This window comes from Protobothrops mucrosquamatus, unplaced genomic scaffold, assembly GCF_001527695.2.
Source record: "Protobothrops mucrosquamatus isolate PMUCROS unplaced genomic scaffold, P.Mucros_1.0 scaffold416, whole genome shotgun sequence".
In the NCBI taxonomy this organism is placed as follows: Eukaryota; Metazoa; Chordata; class Lepidosauria; order Squamata; family Viperidae; genus Protobothrops; species Protobothrops mucrosquamatus.
In genome coordinates, this window is record NW_015386745.1 from 604,629 (window position 1) to 617,971 (window position 13,343).

The following is a 13,343-nucleotide window of genomic DNA, read 5'->3' on the forward strand; positions in this document are numbered from 1 at the left end:
ATGGCTTCACTGACATCTTGCATTTTTTTTCATATCTAGGCTGAATTCCAAATGGCTTCTGCTTTCTGCTGTTACCAAGCATTGGGCAACCAATCTTATCATCCAATCTCTTCTCAGCAATCCAGGACAATCTTGAGAAATGTCAGACTTGGAAGATTTTTCTCTTGTACTCATCAGTGAATGGCAGACAAGAATCAAATATTATGAAAACCTCCCTTCTGAACTCATTATAACAGAATATTCTGATTCTATATTTCTGGCCAAGGATTTCTTTTTATACAATATTAACAAAAGAAAAGTCTTTGAAGGGCTAATTAAGAACTGCATCCTATTTTGAGATAAATCCGGGATTTCTGTTTTAAAACATAAGATTCTTTTCATGAAAGCCTTCAATGAGGACATATGTATTTTAGATTTTAAAATAATATCTGGGATGATGAACTCAAAAATATGTCTAATATCAGGTCACTGTGGGTGACAAACCTCTTTCTGCAGTTGATTAAATGTGCAGAGATATCAGGATCCAAACTCTTTTTAACTCTAGAAAAGACAAGAAACTGAGCCTGAGATAATGCATTCTTTATTTGCGAGAATTATTAAAATAACCTCTCCATTTGGGAATTATTTTTGTGACCAAACAATAAGATAGAATTGAGTGGAAATAGTTTTATTATTAATATCTGTCCCAGATGTTTCTGCCATTGCTGCGAATAACAGAATAACAGAGTTGGAAGAGACTTTGGAGATCTTCTACTCCAATCCTATACCATTTCAGACAAATGGTTGTCCAATCTCTTCTTTAAAACTTCTAGTGTTGGAGCATTCATAACTTCTGGAGGCAAGTTGTTCCACTGATTGTTCTAACTGTAAGGAATTTTCTCCTTAGTTTTAGGTTGCTTCTCTCCTTGATTAGTTTTCATCCATTGCTTCTTGTGTTGCCTTTAGGTGCTTTGGAGAATAGCTTAACTCCCTCTTCTTTGTAGTAACCCCTGAGATATTGGAACACTGCTATCATGTCACCCCTCGTCCTTCTCTTCATTAAACTAGACATACCCAATTCCAGCAACTGTTCTTTATATGATTTAGCCTCCAGTCCCCTAATCATCTTTGTTGCTCTTCTCTGCACTCTTTTTAGAGTCTCAACATCTTTTTCCATTGTGGCACCCAAAACTGGATGCAGTATTCCAAGTGTGGCCTTACTAAGGCATTGTAAAGTGGTATTAATAGTTCACGTGATCTTGATTCTATCCCTCTGTTAATGCAGCCTAGCACTGTGTTGGCTTTTTTGGCAGCTGCAGCATACTGCTAGCTCATATTTAAGTGATTGTCCACTAGGACTCCAAGATCCCTCTCACAGTTACAACTATTGAGCCAGGTACAAAGTATAGAATAATTACTAGTGTATCTGCTATTATCACAGAGCATTTGGAAGAAGACCATCCATCTTTTGATAATTTAGAAATGTGTTTACTATCATACATTGTGAATATTGCAATTAGAGAAAGTAGACCCAGACTCATAGATCTGAATTAGATAATTGTTCCTAGAGCCTGTCTTTTGATACTTGACTAAATAACAACAGTGACAGATAAAGAACAGGAACACTTAACCAAAAACATTTCCTTAAGTACATAAATAAAACACAAATTCAATTTTATATTTTTGCCTTTTTTATAAACTTGTGAATAATTTAATTATTCATACGGTATAATATTGGATGTTTTCTTCACAAATGTTAGAAATAACACTGCCTCTATTCCTCATCATTTCCATGGTTTTCCAAAAACATCAACATCTGTTACTAAAAGCTGTAGGGTTAATTTTAAAATGCACACTGATTTTATTTAAAAATTAGTCTTATAAAAATAGTGCTTAAAATGTAATGAAAAATATGAAAAAATAAAAATATGTAAATAAGTAAAGAAATATTATTTTTTCAATCATGAGTTTTATTAATAAGAAAAAAATATCTTGGGGAAAAGGTGGTACCTGACATCGGTTCATCAATACTCAAGAATTTAATTCACAATTTGTACCACTGTTACCACTGTTTTATTGAATAGAACATTTTTAGGAAACATATCAGAGAGAGCCAGCATGCAGTAGTGATTAATGGCTGGGACTACAAGGGGGAGGCCCAGATTCTAGGCCACCATCAACCACGGGATGGGGCTCACTGAATTACTTTGGGCCAGTCACTCTTTCTTAGCTTATCCTACTTCAACAATAGCCTATCTTTAATATTGTAAGAATGAAATCAATGGAGATCCTCTTATAAACTCCCTTGAGTTCCAGGAGTTATAGCAGGCTATAAATTCAATCAATCGATCAGTTCGACTATGAAGATGCAATTTCCTACAGCATTTGACAACTTTGTGAAAAAAATTAAAAGGACATAATTTAATGTGTAATATTGTACATGAAACTAAAGTTTGATTTTTACTCCACCATTTTCTGATGGACTTCACTTCTTAAGAGCTACTACTGAAATGGACAATAGCAAGAAACATACATTATATATAAATTTGCCACCTTTGTTTCCTGACACTTATAATTTCTCAGTTATACATGTAAAAATATATACTGATATTTTTTATAAAAATATATAAACTGATTTTTCTTTCAATTATGTCTTTTCATTTTAATATTTTACCCTGTTCATTTTCTATCTTTCTGCTGGCTTACAAATATTAAGTAGTAAGTAAACCATATCTTTTGAACATTTATTCCTGGCAATAGAACAGAGCCAATTTTAATCTAGTTTATCAACAGCCGGTCTTATTCATCTCACATTCATTAAAGCCTAGAAGTGTCAAGATTTGTCTTCTGCAAGTTGAAGATAGTCTCATTAGTCAAAATGATATAGAAGCAATACTCAAGACATGACAAAATAAATTGTATTTCATCGTATCATCATTTTTTTTCCCCTACAGTTGAGGGATCACATAGATCAAGATTCGTCAGTATGTGAATTTAGCATTGAAATTTTTATTTGTTCCAAATAGCAATAGAAAGTCCTTAAGCGTGCCCTGTCACTTTGGGTTTAGAAAGGAATGCACTAATAAACTCTTACCCCCGGTCATTTTTTACTATGGGCAATACTATGCCAGCTTTTATTAAAGGCAATTCATACCACTGGCCCAAAAATTTCCTTTAAAATTACCATCTTTTGTGCCCATGGAACACGACATTAGTGTTAAAGTGCCATTAAGATATAGGTCCTGTCAGTGTACTTAATTTTCAGCACAGTTTTAATACTGGAGAAGCTTTCTCCCCGGGGTATGTTTTTGACTAATGAGGCTTGTTTGATGGTTAACGAAACAAACAAGAAAACACTTTTACTAGGTATTGCTTTTGAAATAATATAGTAAGCCTCACACTCTACATCCTCTGGCTATGAACTCATACTCCCAGGATTTTAGAGGCAGAATTTAAAATAAAGGGTACATGTAGCAATTATTTTCCATTGATTTTTATCTATAACCCAATGTAAGAATCATCTATATAACTGTGATGTTTATAATAGCATGATTTACTACTCCATTGAAGCTTATTGGTTGTTTGGGCCCATTGCTCTGTCTCAGCCCAACCTATTTTAGAGGGTTGGCTTGGAGAAAAAATGAGAGGAGTTCCTTTGAGCTTCTGATGGAATATAAATTAATGGTAAAAATATAAAGGGCTCATGTCAGAGAAATCTAAGAAACCCTTACCTCGAACAATAAGTTGAGCAAAGTTGGAAACTCCAGATCCTCTCTCAGACTGAGTAACACAGCGATATAAATCCTGATCTGTTTTTGTTACTTCCTGAAGTTTAAAGGTAGCAGCAAAACGTCTGTGATTTATGTTTTTTGTTTGGGCCACTGGAATATCTTCTCCATTGCGTCTCTGAAAACAATAAAACTCAATGTTAAAAAGGCTGGATGATGTTGACATCATATATCTGCTCAGAACAGCTAAAATACTAAAAGAAAAATGACTGTATAGTTAATTCCATTCATCAAAATATAACTTCACAATGTTTGAAAAAAACATCTCATGAGCTTCTATTATATTTGTTTACCTCTGTCATTTTAAAATATGCCTTTTCTAAGAGTGATAAGCATTAAACACCATATAAATAACTGCACTTTAATCATTTTCAGTTCCAGATTGCTATGAATGTCAACATAAATGAGTGAAAGTAAATATTTTCCTAAAAGAGTAGCGATTGGGGGCTGTGAGTGTGGTGTTGTACATAAACAATTAGCATACTTCTCCCCTGTTCAGAATTTGGAATTTCACAATTTCACACCTAGTAAGACTAACCCAATGCTTTTTTAAAGAAAAGAATAGCAGAATTACTGTAGGAAAGAAAGTTGGGTTGCTGCAGAATGAAAATTTATCTTGGTACATTTGGCAGAACAGCCAGAACATCAAAGAATCCCCTCAGAAAGGCCAAAAAAAGTCATGGATTCTGAAACATCAGTTCTTTTGAACATTCAATTCTGAATTGCTTCCTTTATGTGGATCAGTATTCTTGATAGTTTTAAAGACCTCCAGTGTATGTTGAGCATCTTGATAGCATCCATGCTGACCCCAAATTAAATGAAAATGTTTGTATTGATCTGTATTGAAATTATTGTTAACAATAAAACAAAAATGATAGTTTAAGTTCAGCAAGTCTCAAAAGATGCCAGTGTTTCTTTCTGAAATTTCAAAACATTTGGGCAGTAACATCAAATCATTTGGGTTATAATTATCAAAATATTATCTTTAACTGTATCTATTATATTAATGCAAAGTAATAAAACACAGAAAGCAAAGTGAAAAGAAAGAGTGAAATATGCAAATAAAAAAGAAGAAAAAGGAAAGAGTGGAATAAAGAAAAAGAAAAGAAATATATAAAGAAGTAATTTCCAATAATTATCACAATAAACAAATCTGGTAGTTGTTCACCACCTATAAGGTTACAAACAGATACCACTTCTCATAAATTTGTAAAAGGTTGTCAGAATTTCATACTAGGACTATTAATTTTTAGCTCCATTCTTTGAAAGTCTCAAGCACTATAGTGTTTTTGTCATTTTTGTAAATCTTAATCTGAGTCACAATAAAAGGTAATTCTGTTTTTCTGTTTTTCCAATGTCCAATTTAACTCATAAGGTCTCTAATCTCTGTTATGATTTACAGCAAACAAAAAGATTCTAGTCCCCACAAAAAGCTGTTTATTTTAATTAGCTGGTTCCAAAACCTTATACTAAAAGTTTCAATATCCCAAATTTGTCTGGTTCCTTGATTCATTTATAGCAGTGGTTCTCAACCTGTGGGTCGGGACCCCATTTGGGGTCGATCAACCATTTCACGGGGGTCGCCAAGCAAGGCTGTCTGCCATTTTTTTCCCCTTTTCCAGCAGGTGCCTTACCTCCCTTGGGCTGGGCCAGCTGGTGGTCGGCCTGCTCCGTCTCTGCCACTTGCCAGCTACGCCTCGGCCGGCGCAGGGGGCGGAACCACGCATGCGCGGCACTCCCGGGCAGGGAAAGTCCTCGACTTAAGACCGGTTGGGTAGTCCTCGACTTACGACCGGTTTAGTCCTCGACTTACGACCGGTTGGGGTCGCGGCATTAAAAAGGTTGAGAACCACTGATTTATAGTTTTATTGGTTCAAACATTCATTTATCTTTTTCATGTATTTCAAATTCTTTAAATTCTTAAGCTTACAGTTTCATTATGTTCAGAAATAAAGTTAGACTCAGCAGATGGCTTTTCAAACTTGTTATACTGAAGATTTTTAATAACCCTAAGAGTTAAATAAGCAAGTTCTGAACATGACTAGAAGGAGATTAGTGTCCTTTAAAAAGTTCTGCTGCAGTTATGAGTTTGATGATCAATTTTTCTCCTGGCACTGAAACCTATGGGAGACCACTGTCTCCTGATGGAGAACAGCCATCTGGAGCACAGGTGGGCAATCCCCCATCCTCTCCTTATCCAGAAAGGTTTTGAAGAACCAGTCTATTCACTGTTCTTCAGTCTTTGACATAGTTATTGTCTCCATTCTCCATGGAGACATGTTTAGCTTATATTGTTACCAGAAATTGAATTGCAATAATATCAAAATCTTATAAAATTTCCAATGGGACTGCCACAGATGACAAGATTATATTTCAATCCGTCTCTTTATGGGTGCTTATGACTGGGGAGGGGAGGATGCTATGGTTTGAAAGTATTTATGTGAACGGCTTCTGGAAGGCAAATCACTTCTATTTCCACTTTTAAACCCACACAAACTCCCCAAATGTGATGAAATTGCACTACCATAATGCAATCGTTTTGCTGTCAACCTTCAGCAGTCTGCAGGTTTCCTAGTATTGTCTTATTTATTTAATTTATTTATTTATTTATTAATTATTTAAATTTATATACCGCCCTATCTCCCTTACGGGACTCAGGGCGGTGAACAGGCAATAATAAAAATCACAATAAATATTGTCTTACATGATAACACACATAATGGCTTATTATTGTGTTGTGGATTTCCTTTATTCTTCACTGACAACTATTGCAAGGCAACTTGGAAAACAATGTTATCATGACGTAAAAAATTGCATTGTGAATAGAGAGAAGGAAATGAGGGACTGCTAATGTTAGAACGCCTAGATTTGTTACATTACTTAAGCTTGGAAGTCAAAAACTCTGGTCCTGGTGACCAACCCAGATTGGATCCTGCAACATTATCCTAGGACACATATATTTGCCTTCATTCATGACATTACTTATAGTTTGATGAAAACAGCAAACTAGAATAAGGTAATTTTTAAAATACAGATTAAAAAAGTCCAGTCATAAGGATTAGAAGATCGTAAGAGTGACTAAAAGCAAACTAGATATATATTTCCCATCAGCATGATTATTCCGCTGGCCAGAGGAATATCAAGAAAAGCCTTTTCTACCATAGAGGTTATTGAGGTGGGGGGAATCATTTATAGAAAATTTTATTTATGGAGAAATATCAGAAATGTCTTCTAAGGCAGAGAAATCTGAGAAAATCAATACTTAACTAAGAATAAGAAATAGTTGTATATTCAGATACACTCTAAAAGCATTAATTATAAATATGTGAAACATTACTATCACTTGCACCATCTTTATCCCAAGATATTAACGAACAAGGGACAGTATTAAACCAACTCAAACTGTAGGAAATACTAGTTTATTCCGATAATGGTACATGGTTTGATCGTTCACGTCAGGATGGAAAGAAAGTTCATGTGCAAGTCAAATGTTAGCTATTATCTATAACTTAAAATGTGATTGATTGATTGATTGATTGATTGATTGATTGATTGATGACTGGTGTGTTTCAAGCTTACAGCTTAAAAGTGGGAAAGGAGAACCCCATGTTATTAAACCAGATGCAATAACCTGCATGTGGCTAGTCAGTTTCATGGAAACTAACAGCTACCATAGTGGTTTATCAGTGGAACAAGAATGGAATCATAACACATTGTGTTTGACCAATGATTTGTCCTATGGCCTTGTAATCAGTGAAGAAATGACTAGTAAATTTCCCTAAGCCATACTGAAAGAGTCAAATGTTAGTAGCATTTAGGCATCCCCAGAGAACATATACATTGCTTATGTGGCTTACAGAGGAGTTGCAAATGAAACAGCCAGGGGAAATGATTGTATTTTTTTTCATGAAAGAGACGCTCTCTTCTAAACTAAATGACAGAAATAGCTTCACAAGACAGAATACAGAGTGACAGGAAGAATTTAATCTAGGCACTCACATGCTCAAAACTGAATTTCTGGAAACACCTCAAGTAAACTAAAATAAAGAATAAAATTGCAGCATTGGTATCCAGTGCTAATTCAATATAGCACATGAAAGACATTGTACTATTGTGAGTTTACAAAAACTATTGTATATAACCGTGGTGGCGAACCTATGGTACGCGTGCCACAGATGGCACACAGAGCCCTCTCTGTGGGCATGCATTCCGTCGCCCCAGTCCTAGGCCTTCAGCTGGGTTTTATAAAACCTTTTCGCTTTAGGCCTCCACTGCCATGTGCAAAAAAAAAAAAAAAGGTTCAATCAGTCAATTTCAACTTCTCACAGGAAAAAAAAAAGATCTCGCAAAGTTGGAATTGATTGATTGAACTTTTTAGTCCCACCCAGTTTGCCATTACCACTGCAGCCACGCCCAACCAATGGGCCACGCCCACCCAATGGGCCACGCCCACTCAGCACCCAACAATACATAAGTGGGTTTTGTGTTGGAGTCTGGGCACTCGGTCTCTAAAAGGTTCGCCATCACTGGTATATAACGATATACATTTTTCTTTGCTATACAAGTAGCCCTCAACTTATGGCCACAATTGAGCCCAAAACGTATGTTGCTAAGTGAGACATTTGTTAAGTGAGATTTGCCTCATTTTACAATTTTTCTTACCACTGTTGTTAAGTGAATCATTGCAGTTGTTAATTTAGTAATCTGTTTGTTAAGTGAATTTGGCATCCCCCAGTGATTTTGCTCATCAGAAGGTAGCAAAAGTTTACCACGTGACCCTGGGACATGGCAACCATCATAAATATGAACTAGTTGCTGAGCATCTGAATTTTGATCACATGACCGTGGGGATGCTGCAATAATCATAACTGCGAAAAATGGTCATAAGTCATTTTTTTCAGTGCCATTGTAACTTTGAACAGTCACTAAACGAACTGTTGCAAGTTGAGGATTACATGTACTGAGCTGCAATCTCTATGTGTACAATTTTTTAGGCAATGAATGACTTCCAGAACTAATGTGAAAATAAGACACTAAAGTATCTATTTGGTTATTTTATAAAACTAATTATTCTTGTTCTTTGAAAATATTCTCTTCATTTATCCAGTAACACGAGGAGGGAAACTACAGTAGAGGAGTAATGAAAAAGTTCTAGAGAACTGCACTGAAAGCTTTTCTCTTAAGTTTCTCTTAATTTTCTCCAAATTATATGACAGTTAACATTCAATTTGATGGAAAAGAACAGGCATTCAAGGGAGATTTCCAGAGAAAACAAGAGTTTTGATGAAATTCTCCTGAATCTCATTGAAGGATCTTGCCCTGAATTCTGAACCCACCCTGGCGTGTGTAACTATCCCTGCTTTCATCACCCAATCCTCTCTCCTCTGAATCAATAAGTAGTAGCCAGTTTTCACACCTCAGTTAAATTCTAAGGGAACACATAGGGCAGTTCAGAAAATTCAGGTAACCAAGGAAGCTGAAACATGATGGAGAGGTTTGAAATGAAAAGAAGAAACTTTTGGGGAAACTAGAAGAGAGATTTCAACATAGTATTAACTTAAATCATCCAAAGGTAGTAAGGCTTTCCACACTGTAAGCAAATGGTGGTATAGAAATGTTGTACAAATTAACTTAAAAACAAATCTCTATAGAGTTCAACTTTTCCTGGCATAAAACAGCAATGCTTGTGACTTTTCCTTCACATTCATCAGAAAGGAAAGAAAAAGATTTTCATTTTCAAATAAAATTCCTATAAAATCTGAAATTTTGGTCCCGGTAATTACAATTTAAGCATTCTATAGTTACCTGAGTTCAAATGCCAAAGAAAACCGTAACTGAAATAAAAGCTCTCCTTTACCACCACCATCTTTGGGGGGGGAGTGAAGAGGAAGGGGAGAATTTAGGCACACCAAGATCCATTGCAGGTTCATTCACGTAGTCAGAAACAATGGTTTTTCATATGCCTGATCCAAGTCAAACTGAATTATCTTTAGTTTCTCAATCAGTCATAATGACCTTTCTATATAGTGACCAGCTCACTTATCCTCTTGGACCTTATATTTCTTTTAAAAAGAATTTTATTATGTTACAATCATAACTATCGCCAAAGTTGTATAGGCTGTAAACACTCAATAGACTAGTAAAGTGGAATGGTGAAACAGACCAGAAGCATGACAAGAACCTCTAGTTATGGTGAGACTAAGACATTTTCAAAAATAAATCTCTAATCAGACAGTTGTGTGTAAGGGCAGGAAAGCTATTTGAGGAATCACTATCAGAAAAAATGGAGAAAAAAAACAGTGGGATATAATACTCTCATCTTCCGAACTGTAATAGAACGAGGCTTCTGCTGAAGAATGATGTAATGCTGGACATGCTCTAAGCACCAGTTAATTTGCAGAATTGAGTCTGGAGGGGACCACATCTGCAGCAGTCCCCTGAATCATATGTCACCATGGTTGTTCTGTTACAATGAGACAGAACATGAGGAGACATAAATTGCCTACAAGGCCATGGAAGTTAAAAAAAAAAAATCCGAATAGAGCTTTGCAAGACAATTTTATAACAGGGAGAGGAAAATTAAGAAATGGAAAGCAAGACATTGTTAAACTATTTCACACCACAGCAGGAATCGGTTAGGGATTTATCAAAGCAAGTAGTTTAGGCCTAAATCAAATGCTTTACCTGCCAGGGCCTTGGTGGACTTTAATCTGATGAAAGATAAAAAATCGATACTCTTTACGGAACAAGGCATGTTAAGTTTCATGGCTTGAGGCACCAGGGACACAAGTGGCCTCTCAAAGCCAGGTGTGTGATCCTTACAACCTATCCAGAAATTGCCACTAAATTACAATGTTGAATGGGACTTAAGGGGAAAAGTAATTAAAAACACAGGAAGCAATAAAGTCAGCTCTGCTGAATTGAATGTAAGTGAAATTTAAGTTGAATCAACACCATCTACTGCTATATTCCAGCCCTGTTATTTTTTCTTGAGTATGAGGCTAAGGTGGCATTTAGAAGTCAAGTAAATGAAATTATGTAATTAAAGTTCAAACAGGAGGTGGGGCAGTATTGAAGCTACAGAGGAACAACTAGGTTGTGCCTTTGTATTCTTTTTCTTTTAAGAAAAGATGCACTTCCGCAAGATGGAGTCCCTCTCATTACATGGTAGGAGTGAAATGTGTAAGGCTAGAAAATGTAAAATATGTAAGTCTGTTGGAGACTTCCTGCTCAAGCTTAGAAGTGCCTCCTCATTTAGCTAGCTAAAGTATTAGGGGTCACTTTTCAGAATGATTAGGATTCAGGAGACAGTTTGTAAATAGATACCTGAAGACTCATCCATTATTGGTCAAAAGACCCACCTCCTTGCCAATTTACAGTCAAGCCATTAAAAAGAAATTATGAATGGTTCTGCCCTAATGGCTGAGGAGATAAATCATATCTAATGGGAAATACTTGGGTTATGAAATGTTAATAACTCTATGCCTTTTATTTTAACTGGTCTTGTTAAAATTCTGTGTTGTTCGTGCCTGGAAAAAGGAATTTTAGTCTGAAAACTGCCCTCCTAGGGCTAAAACTATTTTTCAGACTATTTCAAAGAGTTATTCATACGCTTCATTTTCTATTTCAAGTAAACAGTTATCAAGCCATCCCCTTTTAAGATCTTAACAAACACAGCCAATTCCAAACTACCTAAACTCAAACTTCTTTTTAAAAATGATTCATTAAATGAATGAATGAATAGGAGAGTCCCTGCTTTTTTCTAGGACAGGCAAAACCAGACATTATCAGTGGTGGGATTCAGCCAGTTCGCACCAATTCGGCAGAACCGGTACCTAATTTTTTGTTGCCCAGGCCCAGAATGGGCTTCCAGAAGCGGCATTCACACAGAGAACCGGTTGTTCACATATTTTAATCCCACCACTGGACATTATGTCTTAATTTGCTTACTATAATTACATAAATTGCTGTGTTCTCCTATAATCCTAAACCAAACTTTTTTAACCATATGTATCACCCCACAATAACTTGATTCATATGTAATGCTAAGATAAGGCCTGGGATAACACTTTATGCTATGTCAAAACCAAATCATATGGTTAGCATTACCTGCGAATGTCCTTACGCAGCTGCATTTCATAAAGAAATTAGAAGCATTATTATCATTAGCTAAAAATATCTGTTTTGTAAGCTGCAAATGTTGTAGTTGGCAACATCTCTCATAATTTTAATGAAGAGCAAAAGAAAAATCAATGAACATCTAACCACAGTAAAGCTAAACATATTAATAAACCTTGAGTTCAATTTGCAGCAAGCTGTTCTAATATTTTCCATTCTTTTTTTTTTAAAAAAAATCTCTGATTACTACTTCCAGGCAAATCTTTTGTTATCTAAAACTCTAACATTTTCCTCAGACTGGGAAAGAAAAAAATGTTCTATTGACTAGTATGTTTATTGAACAATGATTACAAATAATTTGCCATGATTTTGGCTGAAAGGTTGAAAATAATTTTACAGGATTTTATTCATGAATATCAATGCAGATTTTTACATTGAGACAATATTAGAAATGTTTTGAATATTTTGGAATGTCTGGAGGAACATAATGACTAACAAACTGTATTATATTCTTAGATGAAGAGAAGGCCTTTGAGACTTTGAATAGAAATTTTTTGCTTGTTTGTTTAGCACTCTGGTACATATGAACCTTGAGGATAATTTTATTAAATGGGTAAGATTGATTTATACTTTTCAGAAAGCACAATTGTTAATGGAGAACTAATAAAATCTTGTAAGATTCAGAAAAGAAAGGCCACTGTTTCCACTTTTGTTCATTTATTTCCCTTCAAGTATTGAATAGAGATATAAATCAAGCTCAGAAAATCAAGTTAAGATTAAAAATAAAATTATAAATTAGGGGCATTTGTGGATGTTTTGATATTAATTTTAGGAAATCTAGCAGGAATAGAACAATTATTAGGATAATTAAAGCCTTTGGTATTTTAGCAGGTTTCAAGAATAATAATCAAAATACAAAGATAACAAAACTTTGAAATTTGAAGATGAAATAGAACTGATGGAGAAAACTGGTTTTATGATTGAGAAAAAAGTAAAATAATTGGGTATTACTATAGTAAATATGAATTGTAAATTACTTCAAATTAATTATGTTAAGACATGGACTGAAATTAAAAAGGTCATGTTAAAATGGAGAAATTAAAATTGTCACTGTTGGGGAAAATTTCTATGATTAAAATGTATGTATGTATGTATGTATGTATGTATGTATGTATGTATGTATGTACTATCATATGTGGTGGGAGTGCACGCGAGCTTGTGATTTTTGGACTAAGGTTAAAGAATGGTTGGAAGAAATACTAGAGCGAGTGGTAGAGTTAAAACCAGAATTTTTCCTATTAGGTATAACAACGCAGAAGTATGACAAAGGCATACTCTACTTGATGCTACACATCCTAACGGCTTCCAGATTGGTTTATGCTCAAAACTGGAGGAATAAGGGAATTCCAACGGAAGAAGAAATCCTGTATAAAATTTTATCATGTGCAGAGATGGACA

At 35.1% G+C, this 13,343-nt stretch overlaps 1 protein-coding gene across 1 annotated transcript in view; it reads right to left on the reverse strand.

Annotated features, from left to right (window-relative positions):
* LOC114922577 (receptor-type tyrosine-protein phosphatase kappa-like) overlaps positions 1-13,343 on the reverse strand; it is a 219,853-nt gene that overhangs the window by 94,691 nt on the left and 111,819 nt on the right. Inside the window, exon 6 of the mRNA XM_029284186.1 lies at positions 3,711-3,885. Within this exon, the coding sequence (XP_029140019.1) occupies positions 3,711-3,885 (175 nt within the window). The remainder of the gene's footprint in view (positions 1-3,710; positions 3,886-13,343) is intronic.